This window comes from Stegostoma tigrinum, chromosome 16 (assembly GCF_030684315.1).
Source record: "Stegostoma tigrinum isolate sSteTig4 chromosome 16, sSteTig4.hap1, whole genome shotgun sequence".
Lineage (NCBI taxonomy): Eukaryota > Metazoa > Chordata > Chondrichthyes > Orectolobiformes > Stegostomatidae > Stegostoma > Stegostoma tigrinum.
In genome coordinates, this window is record NC_081369.1 from 28,437,638 (window position 1) to 28,463,897 (window position 26,260).

At 38.8% G+C, this 26,260-nt stretch overlaps 1 protein-coding gene across 7 annotated transcripts in view; it reads left to right on the forward strand.

The window, feature by feature from the left end:
- Positions 1-26,260, forward strand: part of znf423 (zinc finger protein 423) — a 333,392-nt gene that overhangs the window by 286,569 nt on the left and 20,563 nt on the right. For all 7 annotated transcript variants that reach the window (XM_059651673.1, XM_048546745.2, XM_048546746.2 and 4 more), the window contains 2 exons: positions 4,305-4,436; positions 9,345-9,460. In XM_059651673.1, the coding sequence (XP_059507656.1) occupies positions 4,305-4,436; positions 9,345-9,460 (248 nt within the window). The remainder of the gene's footprint in view (positions 1-4,304; positions 4,437-9,344; positions 9,461-26,260) is intronic.

The following is a 26,260-nucleotide window of genomic DNA, read 5'->3' on the forward strand; positions in this document are numbered from 1 at the left end:
ACCCAGTCCTCTCCTTTTGTATTTGAATTGGATTGGATTGAATTGAATTCCCCTGACAGTAAAAGATAACATTCTTTCTTGCTGTACTTGCATCATAGATTGTTGCGATTCTTGTATTTGGGCCATCAGATGCCTCTTCATTTCAGACTTCTGCAATATATCACCAATTAGAATTTTTTTATTCTTCCTGCCAAAATGGGCAATACCGTACGTTCCCACATTATTATTAATTTGCAAAATCTTTGCCTGGTCACTTAACCTGGCCATATCTTTGTGTAATGTCCTTGTGTCCTCTTCACAACTTAGGTTGCTACCTCAGTTTGTAAAGTCAGCAAAGTTGGAAATCCATTTTGGTCCCTTCATCCAAGTCGTTTGTACAAATTGTGAACAATTGAGGCCCCAACACCAGCTGTTGTCAAGAACCATTCACTACACCTTGCCATCTCAAGAAGACCCAGTTATGCCCATTCACTACTTCCTGTTAGCCAACCAATGTTCTTTCTATGCCACGAGGTTTTATTTTCCATATTAATGTTTGATGTTTCACTTTATCAGATGCCAACTACAACTCTCAAGTATAATGCACCCACCAGTTCTATTTTATCCACAGCACATGCCACTTCCTCAAAAATCTCCAATAAATTGTTAAATATGAAAACCATGTCACTGGTCTGATTACTTAAGGTCATCTGATTGCGCTGCTATAACTTTTTTTAGTAATAAATTCTAGCATTTTCGCAATGTTAGATGTTAAACTAACTGGCTTGTAGCTTCCTGCTTTCTAACCCTCCTTTTTTTGAATAACATGCATTCTAATGGGACATGATCTAAAGAGTTTTAGAAAAAAATTACAACTTGTAAAACATCAACTGCTAACAATTCAGAAGAAATAGTTACATTTCTCTGAGTGAATTCTTCTCAATACTTAGGGTCCTTACATTCTTAAATGATTTTGATGTGTGAAGCAGTCAAGACCAAAGCATTGTCTGATTTCAAGGAGGAATTGGATATAGCACTAGAGGCTAAAGGGATCAAATGGAGGGGAAAACAGGAACAGCTACCGAGTTCCATGATCAGCAAGGGCCATGGTGTATGGCCGAGTGGACTCAAAAGGTGGAGTGGCCTGCTCTGTTTCTATGCAAATGCTTTAACTATGTAAAAATGTTCAATGCTAATAACCAGACAGAGCCCAGTCAGCAACATTGGAGGATGATAAAAGTACTAGTTTTGAGGGTGTCAATCATTTTATTAGCTTTCCAGATCTGTTTGCCCTTCATGATGACAGTCAGGTATCAAGAGGAACTTGGTTGTAGACAGAATAGAGAATTTAATGTATTTGAGCAGTAAAAATGATAAGGTTACGAAATGCTGCTTTATGACTGAACTCTCTATCAGAGGCAGATCTGCCCCCAACGCAATGATCTCCACCAAACATAGGACAGCAAGGCAGATCCCAAATCCAGGAATGGAATTGAACCATATTTTTGGCACCAGTTTGGACTGTCCATCCAACTGAGCCAGCCACGCTCTCAGAGTCTGTGTTGTAGTGGTGTAATACATGTTTTCATGTAAGTTGTGGCATGGATCTGTGGATAGTGCTAGTAAAAGTTTCAGTTTCATTCCATGATATGGTAGACAAGGAGTTTCGCCTGCTCTATATGTTGGAAGGATTTGGAAGTTGATACCCAACCCTTTTGGCCGTATTAAGAATGCACCTTCCTTGGTCACCGAGTCATGGATTGTAACTTAGATCCAGAGCTCAGGGGCACGAACGCGATCTACTGTGTCAAAAGTGTGTCATTGAAGACTTTCTAAAAATGCATCTTTAATCGTTAAAGTTTTTTTTAGTTAACCTATTTTTCCAATCAACCTGTTCAGAGATGTTATTACATACCTCTGGAGCACGTGGAGACTTGAACTCAGGCCTCCATGCCAGGGGTGAGGATACCACCATTGTGCCACAAAATGCATTTTTGCAGGGGTATTTGATCCTAGGGTTATATATTTCTGAGCAATGAGAATTGTTGCTAAGCACCAGCCAAAGACTTTAAGATAAGTAAAAACAAAAAGAATAAATGTATTTTTATTTGTACTATTTATTTCTTACAGAAAAGCTACTATGTTGTAGGGTTTGCATATAACCTTTATAACACAAGAGGGAGGCCTCAATTGAGAACTCCTATTCTAGATCATCACTTAAGCTAGTTCTAGCACTAAAGCTCCCTGGATCCGACTTTGCAGCACAATTGAGGTGAAGTAGCACATACACCTGCCCATGCCAAAAGATGTAGATGCCTTTCCATATTCTATTATGGCCATCATATAGCTATCATGTTTGGGATTTGGATTCAATTCCACCAGGTCAGCTGGTTGGATTTAAATTTATTTAACAGAATCTGCAAAGGAAAACCTGTCTCAGTTATGGTGACCATAAAACTGTAATTGGTTGTTGTACAAACCCTTCTGGCTCACTAAGGTCCTTTAGAGAAAGAGATCTGCCGTTTCAACCTGGTCTGACCGACATGTGACTCCAGACAATAACAATGTGGTTGACACTTAACTGCCCTCTGAAATTTCGCAGCATGCTGCTCAGCCCAGGAACAGTTAAGATGTGCAGCAGATACTGGCCCAATCAACGTTGCGAGCACCTAGTAAACAAATTTTTTAAAAAACACAGGGATGCACATTATAATGTTAGATAGAGGCCCTGCACATACTCACACTCTCCAAATATCTAGATACCTCTGTGTATACCTGCAACAAATGACTTCAAGAAGGCAGCTTACCCCCACCACCTCAAGGCCAACTAGAGTGTGGGCATTTGATGCTGGCACAGCTAGTGAGGCTCAAGTTCCATGAATAAATTAAAAGAACACATAGCCTGTGGGCACTACTCGTTGACTCCCTCTTCGTATAATCCTTCATGCTGCTGCTGTTGAGGCAGGAAGGAAAGTATGGAGGTTTGCTCTGTTTTGCGGTGTCCTAGCAGGGGTTGAGAAGAATTTGTTGGGGCTGAGAAGAAAGCACCTGGCAAGTAGAGGGAAACCTTTCCAGAGACATCACTGGGGCCACGGGAATGATCTCTGCCACTGGCACTCTCCTCCTTAGGCCATGAGCATCCGGCTCCATCTGCACTAACCCAAAACCCAAGGGTGGCTGCTCTCTTGAAGCTTACAGTCTTCCCACATTGCTGAGGAACAGTTCCACCACCAGCTAAATGACGGTGACCCCAGGAAGAAGCCCTTAATTGGTTTTTAATTGTCTGTGTTCACCAGCTACCTCTGTTTGGCAGTGTGCCAAATCAGTAACTTTCCCACTGTTGCAGAACTTCCCAAACAACAGGATTGTGTCAGGGAGCCATCCTGACATACCTGTCTGGCATTTATCAGTACCCATACCTCCTAGGAGCCTTCAGGGAGCCTGTGAAATTATATCCTATCTCACCAGGCGAAGAAGGATTTCAGATTTATTTCAGATATATTTCCTATTATAGTTTCCTCCTCAAGTTTGTATTTAATTCATTACTTTCCGACGAGTTTATTGTTTGAGCACAATTGCCAAATTGTCAAAAATGTAATTGCCCAACCCACCTCTAATTGACTGATAATGTTAGGATTCGTTGTAGCCTGTGAGTTTTGCCTCACTGTTAAAGAAAGCAAATGTTAACACTTGGGTACTATAAAATTGGTACATTTAGCTTTAGCCTCAGTAAAAGCGCAGTAGGGAAGGTGTTGGGTTTATCCAATCAAAAACATCTGTGGTCAGTGCAACTAATCCTGATTTGGTGACAGGCTGTTACCAAGACTCAGCAGGATCCTAATCTGCTGTCATCAAATCTGATAGGAGTAATAAATCTGTCAGCTCCAAATGCTCATCTTCAGCTGCCAGAAGTATCCCAAATCCATGATTTTTGCAAAAAAAGAATGACAGTCATGGTTTAAGGTCAGACCAATGTTGATTTGAATTTTCAATGTTTTAGTGCTGCTTAAATCTTCAGACCTCTTGCAGATGCAAAATGCATTTTAAATATTGTAACAATAAAAATGCTGATGATTGAGGTCATAAATGCATCTTAAAACAGCCTTAGAGCAAATGTACAAATGTTATAGTTTGCAGTATTAGATCAGAACTGAAATGGTTTTTAACAATGCCTGTGCTTTTTATTGACAACTACCATGATGATATTCGGTACCTGCTTAAAATTGTTGGTTTTCACATATGCATTTCAAAGAGTATCATTGTATATCCCCACCTCCACCTTGTGATTTTCTTTAACTAACTGTTATATTGTCTGAACTTTGCAGAGGAAGGCATCAATCATGAGTGCAAACTGTGTAACCAGATGTTTGACTCGCCAGCAAAGCTACTGTGTCACCTGATTGAACACAGCTTTGAAGGGATGGGAGGTACTTTTAAATGCCCCGTTTGTTTTACAGGTAAGTTGCTTACAATAGAACTGGTATGTTGAAGTTGAATAGGAAGCTACTAATTTTAATTGGTAATATTGAATAAATTGAGTTCAATTCTGAAAATATAGGAGTAATTTCTGCCAAAGAAATGAAAAATTTGCTGTGCTTGAGTATAATACTGGACTTTTAGCTATAACATTGAAAGTAGTGAAATCACTACTACTTCATTAATTATATTAATATTTTTATTGAATTAATATAAACGAAATAATTCCACTTTTGGAATCAAGATTCAGAAATGCCGATGTATTTTAACCAAAGTCACATTGACTGCATTCTCTGCTTGTTTATGGAAATTCTTCAGGATTTGAAGTTGGCAATGAGGTGCAAATTTGTGAGTCTAAATACACAATCATTTGCAACTACAGCGCACCTAGAAAAGGCAATCAAAACAGCTAATAAAATGTCAGCCTTTTTCACAAGAGGGGCTAGATTACAAAGGAGAGGAAGCTGTGCTTCAGTTGCGCAGACCCTTGGTCAGATCCCATCTGGAGTATTGTGTGCAGTTGTGGGCACCATACCTCCAGAAAAATACATTGGCTAAGGAGGTGCAACACAGATTCACTCAAATGATACTGGAGCCCAGTTACATTTTAAGGGGGTTCTTAAAGGAGGATATAAAGATGGGAGTTGAAGGGATTGAGAAGCATCATTCTGGGCCATGCAGGCAAGATGATGGACGACCTCTCTGTAAAGGGTAGTATGTTGGAAGGGCAGATATGTGAGAGCCCCAAGCTGGAGAAGCAAAGAGATGTAGGGAGAGGGATGATGAGGATCGAAAAGGTTGCAGAGATAGGGAGGAATGAAGCCATGTAAGGATTTCAATGCGAATAAGAATTTTAATTTGGGAGGCACCAGGGGAACCAAATGCCAATATAGTTCAAATTGTGCAGTGCAGTTTGATAGATATGTGTGATAGGATGTAGTGCTGACTGGATTGAGGATTAAAGAGTTTGGAGGATGGTCAGAAAATTGTTGGAATGTTTGAGTCTCTAACATTTTAAGACTTGGGTTTCAGGAGTAGCTGACCAAGGCAGCACTTGATATGGTCAATGTTATGGTGGTGGAAAAGACTTTTATTTTGTCTGAGTATACAGACTTACTCATACTTGGTTTCATTGGGTGCAGGAGTCTAAACCGTTTGTTTCATGTTGAGTTACTGGCTGATGATGAACTGGAATTCGTTGCAAGATTATGGAAGTTGCAGCATGAGGTGACAACAATGCCATTGGTCGGTCTTTTACTTTACTGGAGGAAGTCGTGACCTAATTGAAGACTGAAAGTTTGACAAGCAGTTTGAAACCACAGGTAGTGACATGGCCATAGGGAGGTTATGGAGGTATAAAGCTGGTTGTAATTAGCATACATGTGGAAGTTAACCCTGTGATTTTGGATGATGCTGCTAAGGAGAGACATCATATAGCTGAGAACAGGAAGATAGCTGACGATGCATTCTGAAGCTTAAAATTTAATGATCCTGAACCAGAATGAGAAGCCGTTGTAGGAGATAGCAAAAAATTTACAATGAAAGTAAGTGTGGAGCTGAGCCAGAGCTATCTTGCTGTTGTAAAAATGGAGAAAAGAAATTGGAAGTAGATAATTTGATCAAAACTGGCAAAAGCTGTCGAGAAAATGTGGAGAGAAAATCCACCGTGTTCTGAGAGAGAGAGAATTTAATTTTCGACTTTGATCAGAGCGACTTACACCATAAAATGAGCATCAACCTGATTGGTGAGATCCAAATGTGGAATCATAGATCATTTTAGGAAAGATTTAAGAAACAATACATTTAACAATGCCAAAGCAAAACCGTGAATGCTGGAACTCTAGAATGAAGACAGGAAATGCTCAGCAGGTACAGCAGGATCTGGATAGAAAGACAAATGGTCAATATTTCAGGTAATGACCTTTCAGGAGAACATGAAAAAGTTGAAGATATGACAGATTTTAAACAATTTCAGAGGTAGTGGAAAGGAAAAGAGCAAAAGGGATGATCTGTGATTGGAAACAGACAGGAAAGACCAGAAGTGTTAATGGTGCAAAGTGGACTAAGATGATAATGGTAACCGAAGTAAAGGAACAAAAGATGGCCTTAATGGAGACAGAATCATCCCCTGCAGCAGTTGTCTAAAACCAAAATAAAAAAATACAAGAAACAAAAAGTGGGGGCATAGCTCATGAGTTGTTTAATTCAGTATTGAGTCTGGAAATCTATAAAATTTCTAATCAATAGATGAAGTTCTGTTCCTCCAATATACTTTGCTCAAGGCTAGGATATAGGGGGACCTGAGGCAAAATTTGACTTGATGCAGAACCCAGGAAAGCAACAGAGACAATGTGGACGGCAGCATGGTGTTGACCTTATTGATTCATGGGCTGCTCGCTCTTGTACTTGTTAACAAAGGACGAGACAGGTGATGGTGGAAACTGAATCTGAGGCTTATTTTCACTCTCATGTGTTTCTGGAATATGAACCTGTTCTTTCAGAAAAGAGTAAGGACAAGAGAATTTGATGAGTCCAATCAAATTCAGTGATAGCCAAGTCATGTTACTAAAAGGAGTACAGATGTGACCATACTAGAGGGAATGACCAGGATGACAGAGAATAACTTCTTGCCAGGGATAAGGACATTAAACATGAGGGAATGGATGAATAAATGAACAACTCCAGATTTATCATGGTAAATGGTCTTAGTCTGGATAGTTGGGAAATTAAAAGTACTGTATTGAGCAACTTCAGCAAGAGCTCATTTGGTCTGATTTCACCTCACTGAATTTAATTAGTGTGTGGCCATAACAATTTGTACTCAAACGCAAAATTTCATACTTGCTGTTTGATTTAGCCTCTCTGTAAACACTGGTGATTGCAGGTCATAAACTACACCTGAGGCTCCAATTCACTGCACATGTACTCGCAGATGGGCCCCTCATACAGTCCATACACACACTGTGTTCTATACCTGCAGCTGCATTGATCAGATGTATTTAACCTGTTTCTGTTTTAGCTCAGTTCTTGCATACCTTAGTCCGATCATCTCACAAACTAGATAGGAAGTCCCTTCCTAAATCACAAAAAAGCAGAAATAACATGATCCTCTATCTAGTGCATTTTGGCCTCGTGTTCTGTTTTTATTAAATGTTATAAGCATCAGCAATAGGGGTTTCTGTCCCCAAAGGGGTGCTATAATTCTCAAACACAATAATATTAATCTGATTCTGACTTAAGGAAAAATTAAAATGTTTGACTTGCTCTCTGGAACGATAAAATTCATTATTAATTGGATGAAAAGCAGATTTACTCCCTTCTTACGAAACAGGTAATCATTTTTAATTGGAATTGTCAGTCTTTCCCGATTTCATGTTAGAACATGTCCCTTTAAGGCCACACTGCAACTAGTGCTAGTCCAGGAATGGAGATTGGCTATTTGAGCTGCACTAAGGCTCTATTGTAGTTTTAGATTTCTTGCTCAATTTTCTGCCTTAGTGGACAAATTTTTTTTGCTTTAAATAAATTTAAATGATTGTGAATTAGTGTCACACATTTTGTTTTCATTCAAAGTTACGGGATTTCAATCAAAATATGTTTTTATGTTCGTTACAGTCTGCAGCTTGATCCACTCAAGTTTTGTAGTTTACTTCTAAAGATTTGATGAGGATGTCGTAGTGCAGTTGTTGTGTCCCTATCTCTGAGCCAAGAGGCCCAGGTTCAAGTTCCACCTGCTACAGAGATTCATAATATCTATGAACAGGTTGATTACAAAACATATTACTGAAGATTTCTAGTATATAGTACCCAATTCATGATGATATTGCCTATCTTAATAATCTAGCTTTGGCAAAACATTGATCATTACCTTTACTGTCCCAGATTTGTACAACACACAATTCACTAATCAAATGTAAGAAAGATCCAGGTGTTATCTCCACTGTTGCAACTAATTATCTTGTTTGGTTTTCAAAGACTTGGTTAACTTGCATTAAGTTAGCAATGGGGCTTCTCAACAGATTCCACTATATCCCATGATGTGTAGTTCCTTTGTAACATAATTTTGTAGAACATTAGACTAATGGCATGCTACTCAATTAGAAATATGACTGCCCAACAAACAAATTGATTTGTCATTATGTTTTCACCCATTGCGATGTTAACTCGGGGAATAAACATTTTAATATAAAGCTAATGGACTTCTCACTACTTCACCTATGCTGCTCCACTGATATTCGTCAACTGGAGTAACCTATCAGTTTTATTGTGACAAATAAAAGGCAGTGCAATACTTTTCACCACCCTTCATGAAGTTGATGATGTACACAAAACCTATACCTGACCATTCATCACTGATGCTTGATAGGCTGCAAACAGATGCTCTTTCTTTCTAATGTCTTCATTCAAGCATCCCTTACTTTGATAAGCTCAAGTCACTAAAAATATAACTGGGACAAAAATCTGATCTTCACTTTCTTTTATCTTTTCCTTGTTTGCTTCACGGTTGGCACATATTAACATTGAATGTTATTTGGGTGGGCATGGTGAGTAATGGTTTTACTGAAGATGCAGGTTCATTTCTGACGATCCATCCCAGGACATAGACTAATAATTAGCGACCCCAAAAAGGCATCTTCATGTGCACACATTAAAAAGAGCCCCAGTATACAAGATGTTATAAATAAATGAAGCACTTGCCTTGAAATGTTAAATTATTAATATCACCTACACAGTAGATTAAATTTAGTGAAACAAAAAAATGATTTATTGATAAATATCACTCGATCCGTGGGGGATTTGGCTCAGTGTGGTAGTAATAGATGTACAGCTGGGAATGGCAGCCAAGTTCTGCAGCAGATGCACTCCTGATCACTTTCAATTATTTTCAGTCTTCGTGCAGGCAAACAAACTGCAGCAGCACATCTTCGCAGTACATGGGCAAGAAGATAAGATTTACGACTGTTCGCAATGCCCACAGAAATTCTTCTTTCAAACTGAACTTCAGGTATCCTCAAGATACTTTGCGTCTGATTATTTAATAGTTAAGCAAGGCAAAGAATAAATAAACCCATGCATATTTTACTTTTAACTCGATTTGATTAATGAGAAATAAATATAACTTATTTGTTAGTGCTCCGTGTCACACAAAATCTATCTCTTGGGTGATTTAACTGTTTATAAAGGAGTTATAAGACTTATTGTTGATTTTTGCATATTCCTGTGGTAACACATGTTTGCTATATTATTATTTCTCTAGCCAATTAGTACTTATATGACATTGCATTTTATTAAACTTGTGGGAACCTGGAAATTTTAATGTTGTTTCTTCCATTTACTTTCTGTGCAGGCCTTGCCTTACAATGTACCTCATACAATTATTCCATAATCACAGTATGTTCTTGTGAAGGTTTTAGATTTATGTATGCAGTGCATATCTAGATGATAGTCCCTTTAAAAACTTAACAAAAATAAATCAAGATGAAGGAATTGAGATAAATGGTGGAGCAGGGTTAAAAAAACTAGACAGCATTATACGCATCATCTCCGTGAGGCTGTGCCAGTTGTGATTGTTTACATTGATTGACTCAATATAATGGAGACTTTTTCTATGACCTCATGGGCTCTGATAACTGCAGAAGCTCCAGTCTATGCATCTCAAGCGTACAATGACTAGTTGAGCTGCCCAGTTTGTACAAATCGGAACCGTGAAGTTCTGCTTTAAAAAGAGAATATTGCTTCATATTTGCACAGACAAATTCGGACTGATACCAATGAGATAGCGTCTGAAGTTTCGGATGCTTTCGTACTGGGATCTGTATTGTCTCAGAATGCAAGAATTGCACAAACCTTTGTCTGGACATTCTTTATGGTGCATCCATTCTAATGCCTAACTAACTAATAATCCATCCATGGTTCCTATTTTTCATTATTCATTCTTGGAATGTGCGTGTTCCTATCCAGCTCAGTATTGTCTCTTGTTAGTTATCCTTGAGAAGGTAATTCTGAGCCCTTTTTATGAACTGCTACAGTTATATAGTGAAGGTACACCCACGTGCTGTTGAGTAAGGAGTTCCAAGTTGTGAGCCAGTAGCAATGAAGAATGGTCAGTTTCTGTACAAGGTTTTAATCTGGAATAATGTCTTGGCTTACTTGAAAGACAAATGGATGTGTGCATATCTCGCAAGGTTGTGTTAATATTTGATGCTGTGATCATACTCATTTTGACATATCAATATGAAAAAAGCAGAAGTTAACACATTAAGAGGATAGCTGCGAAAATGGAAAAACGTGTACAGATGCTTTTTGAAAGCATGTAACAAACAAATTCAAATCCTGATTCCTTGACCAACATAATGTTTAACTACAGCCTTAATCTAATTACTAAAAAATTACCAAGTCTCACTGGATAGTTACTATTTTCATGTGCAGCAGCACAAAGAATTGCATGCCTATTTGAAGTGCATATTACATGCTTGTCTGTTTAATTCAGCTAGAGGTCAATACACTTTCTCTAATGCAGAGCCAGGGATTTTTCATGCACAATTCAAGCTGCGTAACAGAGAACTGTTGCTTCCAATGATTAAATCAGAGTGGAGAGCATTACAGAGATAAAACCAGCTCCCATTCATTTGTCTTTATTGTAAACCTTGTAAAATTGTTGCTGCATTGCAACACTTGCACAGGGGCTTATCCTAGAAACCATGATTGATTGCTGTTTAGTTAGTTTTATATTAGACTGTGGGGACTAACCTATATTCACTGCTTCTAAACATATAAAATAAGTAGGAAAATAACCTAACTATTTTATTTAACAACTAGTAAATTAGAATACCAAGATTTTGGAATAATATGTCTTTTTTTAAACTTTGATAGATCATTCTACCTCTTAGTAATTATAACTCCACACCTTTCGGTCCTAAAATTTAACATACATAACAGAATATGGTTCTATGCTTACAGCTAAGCCGTAACACCATTCTGTCATAGTCCTTTAGCAATTGTGAAGTCAAACAAAGAACATACAACTTGTAGGTATTGATGTTCCTGTGCAATGTAATCATTTTAACCAAGTGGAGATTGCAGGTTTGGAAGCTGCTGTTGAAGGATTGTTGCATGTTGCTGAAATGCATCTTACAGATCGCGCACACAGCAGTCATTGTATAGCAGTGGTGAAGACGTGAATGGCTAAAGTGGTTGATAGGGTGTCCATCAAATGAACTGTTTTATCCTGGATGTTGTTGAGCTGCTTGAGAGCTGTTGGACCTGCAGTCATCCAAGTGAGTGGCAGAGTATTCTATCTGGCTCCAGTTGAATACTTTCTATGAAGTAAAAAGGCTTTGGGCAATCAGACTTTGAATTAATTGTCATAAAATTCCCACCCTCTGTGTGCAGTGTATTTATATAGCAAGGTCAGCTAATGTTTTTAAAGATGGACTTTTGTTGACTCCTCCTTTCTCATTCAGAGATACTGATTCCACTAGAGCGCATTGACACTACCATCCTAACTGATATCAGCTCACTGAGCTCAGAAAGGAGTTGGAACTAAAATTGACTCGCTTAATGTAGCTCAGTATCAAACAGGGTACACATCCACTTTAAAATTCATGCTCAGAAAACCATCGCTAGCAGTTACACATGTAAAAGAATTCAACAATCCTGCTAATAATGTGGCGAAAAAACTACTGAATTCTGTCTGTCTGTCTGTGATATACAGCTGTATAATCTTCACAATCTAACAAATGATAACTCACACCAACCGAACACAACATTTTTTTGACTCGTTGGGGTATGTACCTTGTTTAATTTAGGCAAAATGCAGCTAAATGTCAAAATTTAATAAACAAAATGATAGAATGCAGTATTTCTACTAAAGCACTGCTGACACAGCAAAACAAACTGGGAAGGCACAATTTAGATCCCGCTTCATCCCTAGAGAAGGCATTTTATCATTATCAAATCACATGAATTAAATTTGTACCTCAGACTATCGCTGTTTCCACGTACCAACTCTGAATTCTCTTCACCCACTTAAAGAAGCTCTAATCGTCTACTGTTAATCAAATGAATGAGTGAAGACCAATCATGGCTCAAGTACACAAATAATTTTTCCCTCGCAGTGTACTGGAGCTCTTGAATTGTGTAATTCAATTAGCAAAAGAGTGACAGTAATCAGCAAATAACAGGCCTCATTTAGTGAACTTAAAACAAAGTTTTCACACTTAAAATGAATCAGTGGTGCAGTTGTTCTGTATAATGAGGTAGTTGATTAACGCATTGCTACTAACAATAGTTAAAGCCATAGCCCTCCACAACAATCAGTGTGGAGAGGATTTTCTGTCTCTCTTTTTACTGATTTCCCGCTGATACACTGACGATTGTGAATCCTGCGCCTGCGTGACCACATCATGCTGCAAGGAGGATTGGTAATTAGCAGAATGAGAACTGAAATCTTTCTGACAAAGATTTACATTAGACTATTGATTGAGAAACATTCAGTCTGGCATTGGGTGATGTGTGTGTGTGTGTGTGTGTGTGTGTGTGTGTGGGGCCATGTGAGTATTTTACCTTCTCTCCCTACCCTACCCCAGATCACCACCTACCGCCCTGCTGTGGCTGGACAAGTGGCAGTTAGAGCCATAGAGTCATGCAGCATGCAAACAGATCCTTCAGACCAACTCATCCACACCAATGAGATATCACAATCTGACCCACTCCCATTTGTCAGCATTTGGCCCATATCCCTCTAAACTCTTCCTATACATATACCCATCTAGGTACCTTTTAAACATTGCAATTGCACCAGCCTCCACCATGGCATGGTGGCTCAGTGGTTAGCACTGCTGCCTCACAGCACCAGGGACCCGGGTATGATTCCAGCCTCAGGTAACTGACTGCGTGGAGTTTGCACATTCTCCCTGTGTCTGCGTGGGCTTCCGCTGGTGCTGTTGTTTCCTCCCACAGTCCAAAGATGTATCGTTTAGTAGGATTGGCCATGCTAAGTCGTCCATATTGTTCAGAGGTGTGTGGGTTAGGTGTGTTATCCTTGGGATATACAGGGTTAGGGGATGGGTCTGGGTGGGATGGACTTCAGAAGGTCAGTGTGGACTTGTTGGGCCGAATGACTTGTTTCCACATTGTGGGGATTCTATGATCTCCTCAGGCAACTTGTTCCAGACACACACGACCCTCTGCATGAGGAGTGTTTTAAGCATTGCTTAGTTTGATGATGTCAAATGGTCTTGGGCAAGGGATCAGCTTTTGCACCTTGAAGGAGTAAAATCCAACATTGTGCTATCTCCCCCTTATTGTCTCACTAGCAACGTCTATCATACCAATGTAATATGTACCCAGTTGCTAATATGCAATAAATAACATCTAGTTTAAAACAAGTTACTCTTCCCATATGACCACTGGTGGTTTTTCTCTACCACAGTAGATTAAGCAGACTTGTAGATCCCTAGCAGGAAAGAGGATGGTGGAAACACATCCATCTGATGTATTTTACAGCACAATGTGCTGTGATCAGGACTCATCTTTCAATAATAACATGGCACTTTGTACGAGTATTATATAGACCATAGCAAACCGGAGGTATGTGGAGATTATAAAAGATGAATGTGTGGCTGGCAGCATTGCTAGCTGGGCTAAGTGGGGCATTTATAAGCGATATGTTAGGGAGGGCTACTGTGAGAGTGATACGTGATATGGGCATTGAGCACCATATGTGGTTGTGATATGATGGGTAAGAAATGTGATGTGAAGAAGCATTCAGTATTGGTGACTACCAGGTGATTTCATTTAACTTCCTGAGGCCCTTGGGTACAGAATCTGGAAGTTGACCTTCTTGACCATCTTTTCTTTATCTTTTCTGTGGGTGGACCTGAAAGGTCTCCTCCTGTTAACCTTCACAACTAATACCATGATTGCCTACACTATTTTCCCATTTTTCACCTTTTAAATTCCAGCAATATTGTTCAGTGCGACCTCTTTCAAAGTTGGAGAGCCTGCTTTTCAGAACAGTATACTGGCTATACCATTCTGAAAACTACACTGAAAAACACCAATTCAACCGCCGACGTAAAGTGGTGATAGGTAATGAGGACTCACTTGGGCAGAAGATACAATCAGCTAAATGCTGAGGGAACGCTAAATTTGCTGATAAAACAAGTGGTCTGCCCACCAGTAATACTTGTTTGTAACGTAGATATTATCCACATGTGCCAAAAGAATTAACACTTGGCAGATAAACTCCCTTTGAGCATGTGTTTCATAGTCTCTAAAATATTGAGCAAAAGAAATGAATGCATATGAGTAAGTTAGCAGAACATTACAAAACAGATATAGGTCATTTGTGTCAACAAGAATAGTGGGAGAAACAAGGATATGTGCTTACATTGGTCTCATCCTTTAGCAGAAATGATTCAAAATACTTAACATAGAGCAGATGACTTTGAATACCATCACAGATCATTGTCCATTCAAAGTTAGTGGGTGGAAAACTCAAGTCTTTAATAAGGTCCTGAGGATGCCCATGAGAGATTAGTTAGAGAAAGGATATCTGGTTGAACAGCACAACAACATATCTTTCTTCAAATGGTGCTCTGGTCTCCTTAACATTCATCTACCTTGAAGCTGGCATCAATTACAAGTTTACTGTCTGGTATTGAAAAGGTTGGCTTCTACTTTGAAAGTCTGAGTTCTAAAATGAACATTTAGATTTGTCTGCTGGTCTTTGAGAAAGTTGCACACACTCTTGAAAATGCTACAAGATAGACTTTAACAATGGGAAACTTAGTCTTTCAGATGTGTACAGACAAACAGAAAATCTGTGGAATTTTTTTGAAGTACATTCCCAGCTGTTTGATGAGCAACTGATTGCTGTTTTGGAGATTTTATGCCTACGTTTTCCCCAGTTTTTAAATTCAAATAGGATAGCATTGAAAGGAAAATGCAGATCGTATTATTTAAAAAAAAAATCAATGTGAAATGGAGAATTTCCAATATGAAACATCTTCCTTATTTGAGTGATCATATTTAGGAGGTAATCCCTTGCTTAGGTGACAAATTAAAAAAAGAACCAGACTTTGATGCTGTCTTTGAAGGATTTTTTCAGGCCGGTTCTGAAAATACTGGCTGTTAATGAACTTACAGAGGAAGCTGATGGAACTAGATAACCGGTGTACATTAGCATGAGCAATTTGTTAGGCCAGCTATTTTACATTCTTACAAGTAACAAATGTAGATATTGATGTTTCGCTCACTGTTAGTTAATATTTATGAAAGGGAAATTGCATTACCATATAATGTTTAGTATTGCTTAGGAATTATTTATACTCTTGTTATCTTTGACCTCTCTTGTTTTGATACTTCTTTTAAACTGTTGTGAGAGAGATAAGTCTTGGAGAAGAATTTATGCTGCAGCCATTCCCTGAATCTTGTTCCTGCATCATCCTAATGGCAAGTGGGAGACACTCGCTCTTGTTAATAAGCATATTTTTTCAAAAATCTCTCATGTACTTGATGCTGATTTTTGCGTAGCTAAGTTGGGAACTATCCTGCTCTCCAGTTTAATTATCCCTTGTGTTATGCAGCACAGAACTTCACAGAGGAAAGAAAAACAATTCATTATTTCTGTTGTGAAAGTGATCCTACAACCCACCTGATATTATTCATTGGTTGTAAGTCTGCTGTGATCTGGCAGCACACCATGAGGGACGTTCTGACTGGTGGTTCCCCACCCGGAGCAGCCCACCCCCTACCAGCTGTCTTCTAATAGGTCCAGCTGCTGTTCGTGCTGGTTCCTGAGACTTTGGCTGGTTCTTGCCCTTGTACGGTTCTGCCATCTGAATGAACCGAACAATAATGACACTCATGATTGGCAGGTAGAGCTTACTGTGAGTGCACGAAACAAAGAAAATATCAGAAGGAAGCAACCCACAAGCTGAAAACTCTCTTGGCAATCCAAACAACACACTTAGAGGTCAGGCAGACAGAGACAGTTCCCTGTAGCTTAGTGTCTTTCAATCCTGCCTTGAATTGTTGATTATAGAAAATAAAGCCATCAGTAGTGGGTTGGATGAAAGTGGAACTTGTATGACTTAAGGTTAAGATGATGCTGAAGTTTACTTTCGATCATAGGATCCCACTGAACACGCATTTGTTCTCCACTGGCTATTTTCTAATGCATGCCTTCGATGATGAAATAAACCTGTTGAAAATGGTGGTCAATAATTACAGAGATTTAAACCCTGTACAGTCCTCTCCCTGCCATTGGGGTGAGATTAAAATCTAGAATAAACAAATTGGATCGTATTTTCTGCAATTAGAAAAACAATGAGAGGTGGTTCTCATGGAAATGTATATGGTGCAGAAGGAGCTAGAGATGCTGAGAGATTGGACTGAGACGAAATAGGAGTCTCTTCATTCAAAAGGTTATGTGTCTTTGGAATGTTCTTTCTTAGAGGCTTGTGGAGTTTGTCTTGTTGAATGTGTGTAAGGCTGGCTTAGACAGACTTTTGGTTCTAGAGAATCAAAGAAGATGGAAAGCAGGCAGGAAAGAGAAATTGATGCCCAAGATCAATCATGATTGTATTGAATGGCATAACAGACTTGATTCGGTGTATAGTCTATTCCTGCCCCTCTTCCTGTGTCAGTAAAGGTGACAATGCCTGGTTTTGTCTTCAAAAGCAAAGGGGCAAAGGCAGAGATAGAGATATGGGGAAGCACTTATAGTGCAGACAACGTGGAGTCAGAACCATATATGCTATTGTCTCAATATTGAGATCTAGCTCAGTCTTAAGATAGTAGCCAGAGTGGCAGGTGGAGATAACAGGGGGTAGAGCTGGATGAACACAGCAGGCCAAGCAGCGTCAGAGGAGCAGGAAAGCTGACGTTTCAGGCCTAGACCCTTCTTCAGAGGCAAGTGGAATTGGTTTTAAGGGCCACAAACAGAAGTTGCTGGAAAAGCTCAGCGGGTCTGGCAGCATCTCTTTAAAAAAAAATCAGAGTTAACATTTCGGAGGAAGGGTCAATGGACCCAAAACATTATCTACGATTTTTTTTTTCTTCACAGATGCTGCTAGACCTGCTGAACATTTCCAGCAGTTTCTGTTTTTGTTCCTGGTTTACAGCATCGTTTTTGTTATAAGGAATTGGGAGTTCATAATGAGGTTTCATGATAGTAACTTTAGACATCACATTGTTTAGTTAGAAACAATTGAGATCATCAAGACTGGACTCTCAACATGCATCTGCCAATATAGGGCATGGTGGGAATCGAGGATAGGGGTTGAAAAAGTGAGATTGGATGTCCTTGTATATACTTAGAAGCTGTCGGACGATGATGCTTACCTTAAGTCGTCAGTAAGTTCTGAGCTTTTCTCACTAATAGTCACATCCTCCATGTGGTTGATATGTTAAGGTGCAGCACAATTTGATCCAATGCTCACATGTGAATGGTGCTTAGTGTATCAATCTCTACTGCCCTACATCTAAAATCACCAGTGAACTTAACTGATCTGGTGTTTTGATTCACTACTCCAATCTGAGTTGGTAACAAAAACATTTTATCCAATAACAGACTCCTCAAAGTGTAGATTAGCTATAGGCCAAGAGGCAACATGCAATCTATTATTTCATGACAGCTCTCTGGAAGAGAAACTGTGCAACTGCTCCCGTGTATTTTTCCTGTAGCCCAGCAATACTAACAATAGTTTTGGTCCCCTTATCTGAAGACAGATGTACCGGCATTAGAGACAGTCCAGAGAAGATTCCCGAGGTTCATCCTGGGTGGGGAGGGACTGTCTTAAGAGGAGAGGTTAAATAGATTGGGCTTGTACTTGTCGGAGTTTAGAAGATCGCGAGACAACCTTATTGAAATATAGCAAGATTCTTAGGGGAAGTAGCAGGGTAGATGCGGAGAGGTTGTTTCCACTTGTAGGACCAAAGAGCATAATCAAAGTAGGGGATCACTCATTTAAGACAGATAAGGAGGAATGTCTTCTCTCAGGGTAGTGAATCTGTGGAATTCTTTACTGCAGAGAGCTGTCAAGCCTGTTTTATTATGTATATTCAAGGTTGAGATAGATAGATTTTCAATCCATTGAGGAATCCATGGGGAAAAGGCAGGAAGGTATAACTGAGATTCATCAGATCAGCCATGATCTTACTGAATGGTGAAGCTAACTCAATGGGCTGCATGGCCTATTAATTGTATATTTTATGATCTCTGATAATTATTTTCTCTTCACGTGGTAATCTAATCCTTTTTAAAGCGACAATTGAATTGACTTCCGGCACATTCTGCACCCAAATCCTAACCACTCTCACTTTCAAGAGGGTGTGAAGGCTTTAGGGAGGTTCTTCATGGAGAAAAAGTTTAGAAAACATTTGATAGGGTTTTTTGGGCCGTACAGACTTGGCAGGGAGAGACTTCCTTTGGGTGGAAGAGCTTCAAACCATAGAATACTGATATAAGGTGTCTGATAGATGAATTAACTGTGGTGTGAGGGAAAATAGTGATTGGTTCGGATTTGGATGCATGATCTTGGAATATGGTGGAAATAAATTCAGTTGTTGTTTTCATTGTCAATTATGAAAACCAGTCTGGTTCAGTAATATCCTTTTAGGAAAGGAAATCCGCCATCTTTACCCTTTAGGCCGATATATGAATCCAGATATAAGCAATGTGGTTGACTCTTGAACTTCTGAACTGGTCCAAGCAAGCGACTCAACATAAGGGCTGAAAGCATTCAGCCAGCATTCACTGGCATGGGCCACATCCCATTAATTAATAAAATAAATTGATATGTCTCTGGAAGTGAGGGGCCCACTGAGAGCCACCTCCATGTCCTTTCCTTGGAACACCTTACCCTCCTTGCCTGTGAATGTATTCCCTGAATCCTCATACCGCCATCACTTACATTTCTCCAAGGGATGGAATCTTAAACCTTGACAAAAGCTAATGTGAATTACTGGTAACACCCACTGATCCCAATTCTGCAGGAAGAGCTGTCAGCCTCTGATTATCCAGAAATTGTTGCCTTGGGGACAGGATTTCCATTCAATTTAAAGGTATTGTGTACAGTTTTGGTCATCCTTTTATATCTGCCCACGGGATCTCATCCCTGTTTTTTTCACCAATGGTATTGATCCTTTATATGGACCTTGACTTCTGATTGTCCATCTATTGTCTGGACAATCTGAAACACTCAGTCGCATTCGCCAAACCCTGTACCAGGGACCTGGAATACTACCCTGGATAGTGGTCTGAATCCCAGAAATGACTATCTGTTCTCATAATTGCAACATCCTCTATCACTGTTGCTTTCTCAATTTTCTTCTTCCCTGGTTTGCAGCTGAGCCACCCCTAGTGTCAGGAACTGGAGCCTCTGAAACTCAGAGACAAGCCACCATTGATCAGTATTCAGTGCTGATGACTAGTTTGGAGAAAAAGATGCAGTCAGAGAATCCCTGCATTACCTGTCTGGCGCTCTATCGTAGCACTTAAAGTCAGGCTCATCCTTCTGTTTACTCTTCTTAAATACCAAATCCCCAAACTGTGACATCTGATGACAGGCCAGCAACTCACTATCATGCTTTAACTAGGAATAACTTGGAAGGACCATCAGGCATAAATTCTACTGTGTGGTGTTGAACAGATTATATTATAATTTACCAAACTACACTTATTATAGTCAAGCAATGCACCGTAACAACAAATACCTTATCCCGTTAACTGATACCTCCCAGAACTAACTCCCATAAAGGTACATGAAACGAAAAATTTAAATATTTCAAAATGTTTTCACAGATTGAAGGCAGTGACCCAAAACACCATTACTTACTCACATAATGAGAATACTGCATGACATGACAGGACCCACATTACCCATTCACAACCTTGTCAATCAGGGGTTTGAAAGCCAAACAGTACACGGGTATTTTGAAGAATACAGCTAAGTTGGAGCGTAAAAATGTTATGTTTCACAAATTAGATACATCTTCACATATAAAACAATTTATATTTCAATAAAAGTGAAGTCAAGCATTTTTGAAAACAATGCTCACAATTATGTTTATATTTCTCAGTGTTTGAATTCATTTAGTTCTGCTCTATGCCTGTTCCAAACATTCCACTCTCCACCAAACAGTATGCACAATACAGCCCATCTTATAATATCTAGATTCAATAGCCTGGCATTTTCTGAAGTTTATTTCCTTTTACACTTATAACAGAAGTGCGTTCTTCATTTTAACACAACAATACATGCCTGGGTGTTTTCAGGGAAAAAAAAGTCTAGATCATTAAATATAATAGGTCTCAGCTGCAGTTATGATCACTGAAGCGTGCACGCAATTCATCACAGCAAATTAGGTACATCTAAGAAACTTAAGTGTCTCTGAGCATCTTAAGAAAAATGCCAACACAAAACTGCATGACCAAAATCATCATTTTGCTTAAAATGTTCCTTGAATATTATTAGACAAAGTAAAATTATTTTTATGGAAAATGGGAAGCTTTTTTTCCTCCCATGGTCCATGCTTTAAAACTAAGTGACTACAGGATAGATATCTCTCTGCATGCATAATTTATTTATTTAAAGCACCTTGTCTGCTATTAAAGATATAAAAGTCTAAACAGTTAACATTTTAGTGACAAATATTTGAATACCAAGCCCTCATACTTGTCAAATATTCTTAGCATGGGTTCAGATAATTGTCCTTTTTTAACACATCCTCTTTTTTGCATATATTAACCCTATTGTTTCTTAACTAAAGGTTCTTAAGATAAAATAATGCTTTAAAAGCAGTCGTTTGTTTTTTTCTGTTCTATTTGGTTGTGATGTTGTTTAATGTGTATTTATTAATTGCATTAAGATTCTAGTTTTTTTTCTATGCTACATGAATTCTTTTGGAGTACCTTTCCTAACGTCCGTATTATGTTAGATACACAATAATTTAATCACGGTATAGATTGCATTATATCTATTGTGCTGGATATTGTAAAGCAGAATTAGAGAAATTTAGAAAACCACTAACACTTTTTTCGCAAATCTTTATGGATTAAACTAAACACAATAACCTTGTTCTCATGTACTGGTGTTAATCCGCGTTTGGTACCTAAATCCTGAAAGAAAGAATGTGTCTACAACCAAGTCTGGAAAAGTATATTCCCTGCAGTTTACACTTTATTTATAAAATATTACTACCATATTATTTCCACATTGCTAGCTGCGAAGGAGGAGGCCTGAACTCCCATGAACCATTGCATTATTTATAATGCTTATCAGTGCATTGTTGAGTATTTTCAGAACATAAATGCTGCGACAATTTCTGTGATCTAATAGTTTGCACAACTTAATATAGCATTATGTTCTTGGCAATACTGAAGAAGAAAGCCTGTTGGCTTTTTGTTACTCTATCTTATCACAATATACTCAACAAAGAGATTAGTGTGCTAATTTTGGTAGCTTTTCATCATTTGGTATAAATAGTCTACAAAAATGTCTATCGTGTTGATCATTTTAAAAGCAATTTTATAGCACTTAGTAGAGTTTATCAACTTTGTTTACTAAATGTAACATTAAAATGTTGGTCAATCATGAACTGAGTAATTTTTTTTACTATAATTCCCAAAAAATCATTTCTGTCAAATGATGTTAGGAGATGAATAGCAATCCATCTCCTCATTACTGGAATTACAAGGATCACAATCTGCATTTGTACTTTGTTATACAAGCTCATAGTTCTGAAGGGTTAATGATCATGTTAGAGTGTCTCCACTCACTCTAGTGACAGCACACAGAGTGTGTACATAGAGGTGAGGAGTTCTGCTCTAGATTTCAGGTGGAGCAAAGGTACCTCAGTTCCTACGAAACACATCTGATCAAATGTAGTTGTACTTATTGCTATCACACAATAAATCTTCAAGTTATCTAAGAAGGTCTATCCTCTTCTACAGACACACTATGGTATCCTATACCAATAATTTCTAGGTAGGGCCAAAACAAACGAAAACAAGAAGGTAAATTGGTGCCAATGAAATACCGCAAACAACCCTTACCCAGCACACTCGGAGATAGCAAGTAAACTGCAGATGCTGGAGTCAGAGCCGACAGTGTGGAGCTGGACGAACACAGCAGGCCAGGCAGCATCAGAGGAGCAGGACAGTCGACGTTTCGGGCTGGGATCCTTCATTAGGATACCATGAGAAGAATAAATACAGAAGACCCTAAAGTGAAGGAAAATTTTCAAGCAACTGGATGTGACACTTCAAAAGCATTACTGCCTTCAGAGGACAGTTAGTCAGCAGCTGAAATGCGGCTACTGTCAGAAAGAGACAGCAGGAGCTGTGGAAGCAACAAAAAGGAAAGTTGAGTTCTCCAAAGTCAAAGCTTCTTTCAGAAGATGTTAAGCAGTGCTACAGTAAGAGCATGGGCTATGGAAAGAGAGAAAAGTCAGTTAATCTTAGAGATGCAAAAGTCTTAGTGAAAAAGTTTCTATTAGGCACAACTGATATCTGTAGGAGGTAAAATTAGACACCCTTATGGGAAAGGTGAATGATTTGTGAGAAACAGCATAAAGGCAAGAAAGGGAAGACAAGGGAGTGTGAAAGAGAGTTTTTGCTCCTTAAAATTAACATTGGCACCATTGACATTTGACTCCAAGAGGTGTAGCTTCAATGAACAGTGAAAGAGCCAGAAAATAAATTCAGATCAGCGTTACAGCATCAGAAGGCCTCAGAATTTTTTTAAGATGAAAACGAACAATTTCGAATAAACTTAATGTAGAAGTTCAAAAAATAGAGGGCCGGGAAGAATGAGCAATGTAAAATAGTCATTAAGCTGTGGTGGCTGTAGAAAGATTAATGTAATAAAAATAAATAAAATATTTATATTTAACCCAAGAACCTTATTTATACACTTGTGTAGCAGGAATTGCTTGGTGATTTTATATCGTACAAGATGGCGAAACGTCCACTAAGTCCAAGAAAAAGCGGTAATACTGCATCTTGGCTGAAAAAACCTGGAAAAGGTGTGTAAGTCCAGTAAGTATTACAGAGGTACAATATTACAAAAAACAGATTTAAAAAGCTTGAAAATAATAATTCATTGCAGAAAAAAAGCATAGTTAATAAAATTGAAAATAATGAATAATTTTGTATGGTTTTATAGAAATACAGGGCTAAAATGACTAGCAAATAGAAATTACTGCTACACTTATTATTATTGAAGTCTTGAAATCTCTTGCAAGAGAATTTTAAATAGCATTTGTGAATACAAGGACACAAGTTGGAGAAATGCTTCATTTCAAACAATGTTGAACTGCTCTGGATTTAAAACAAGTTCACAGTGATAAGATTACTCAGCTCATTGAGAAGAAATGGAAAATGTTTTAATACCTCCTAACAGTTTCAAGGTGAAAGATGGCCTACACAGAACATAAGATTGGATTTCATGGAGGCAACAGTTCAGAATGTATGGCAATGCCTCAAAATCAAACACTAAGTGCAGAATAGGACACAGTTACAGAGGTGCAGAAAAGCAAGAGGTTCTAATCACAGATATCTTAATAAGTTAGAACATTCCTCTTTAGAAACGTTAACTCAGGTAATTGCAGGGGAAATTGTTGATTCTAAGTATCAGCGATTTATGGAACAAATATCAGTGAATGTCATTTTGAATTTAAGCTTGATACAAGTGCTGAGGTCAGCATCTTATCAGAGCAGTTACGATGGGCTGAAGAAGCAGAAGCAACAGGCCACAGTAATAAGATTGTCAATAATAATTGTCAAAAGCATAGAAACCCTCCAAGTTACACTGCAGTACAAGTCGTGCACTTTTGGGTGTGTGTGTTTGGCATGACCTCAAAACTACCTTTGGAAAGTAGAAGGGTTTCAACTATACCCCAGAAGGCAACTAACCAAGATCCACTGATCGTTGCTGGAAGATCTAAAGGTAAAACTGAGCAGAATTTGCCTGAAGAATGAGGAGCACAACCTACTTGAGCTCATTATCAATTCTTTAAATGAAGATGTTCAGACAGCTCAACAGTTTTCTGAGCAAACTGATGTAACATAATAGTCAATGCCAGTCAAAGAGAGAGTGCTAGGTAAGCAGTAGCATGGCTGCGACTTTTTTAAAAAAAAGTTTACTTTGCTAGTCAAACAACTACAAGAAATGGCCAACGATGCTCAGCCTCATCAATAATGGGAGTGAGGTAAGCAGTATATCACTCCAGAGGAGCCAGTACAACATCCACAAATTCAGAACGTGGTCAAGAACAAGAGGTTGCCTGAACCACAAATCAAGGATACTGTAAGAAAGACTTACTTCAACATAGCAGCAGTCTTTCAGGAAATAAATTCCAGAGACTAAGGGTCCTCCAGCTAAACATTGTAAATAACAGTGTTTGCAAAGAACAACATTCTCTGTGAAGGATATCCAATAGATATAAGGTACTTCAATGGAGAAATAATCCACAGATTAGAACATGGTCTACTGTTCTCAAGCAAGAGATATACCGTTTTCCCAATCCCAAAGGGATTCTGAGCAAAGTATGAAATGTCTAGACTGTCTACATTTGTTTAGTTTGAAATTTGGGGGAAGATAGTGTCATTCCCTCCCATTCATTGTGAATGGCCAGCCTCATTCACAAAAAATAAATAAAGGTTAAATACCTGACTTAATTTTGTAATACTTTTCTCCCATATCTTTCTGTCTTTATCTATCTATCTCTCAGCCTTAACTATGCACAAGGACTCTACCTCACAACTCTCGGTGGCACCGAGTTCCAAAGACACTTAACCCTCTGAGAGAAGAAATGCCTCCCACTCATCTCGCTCTTAAATTGTTGCCCGTTTATTCTGAGACAATGCCCTCTGCTCTTGGACTCTCCCATGAAGTAACACATCCTCTTAGCATTTATCCTGTCAGGTATCTTAACAATCCTGTATGTTTCAATGAGGTCACCTCTCACTCTTATAAATTCCAATGTGCTGAGTCCCAACCTGTGACACCTTTACCATAATGCAATCTCTCCATAGTTCTGTAGCTGTGAGGTCTATTCGTGTACAAAAATAGTGTCCATGACTTGAATGTGCACTTGAATGAAAAGTGTACAGGATCCTATATTTGTAAAGAAGGTATTACATTTGTATGCCTAATGACTGTCAGCATCTTGGATACCAGGCAGATTATGCTGTCAACAAAAGACTGTCTCAGTGGAACAGCTGACTATAAAGTGCTGTAATACCCCAGAAGCCTCATTGCACATTTATGCAGAGCTAAAATAACAGTAGTTTGAGCTGCTAGTAAATGTTGTTTGTGTTGCAAGAGATGCTGAAGTTGACCATCAGACTCTGTATCATGTCAGTATTTGACGTCAGGGTAAAGTCTCTGATCACTGTGTGTTCACCAAGCTATATTACTGTCTCTGCTCAATTTTTTAATGTCACATTGATGCTGGACTTCACTATGCTGTTTGATCTGGTACAGTAAGCATTTTGGTGTAAGCGCAGATCTACTTTCTTTGGCCCAGTCCTCAGCTGAGACCTGTATGTAGTGTTGTCTTGCAGTGAGTTGGCACCTGGACTGTCTTCAGCTCTAAGCACCAGTGCCCACTGTCTTGTCATGTGTAGATCCCATCTACCTGCTGTCCGCTAACTTTGTGTCATTATCTGAACTGGCAGCTGTGATGGTGAAATCACTCAATAGTGCTTCTTCATCTTTACCTCTTGCTTCTCATGTACTGACTGGGTAGCTTCCAAAGCTTGAGGATCTGAAATGAAAAGGAAACCAAGGAT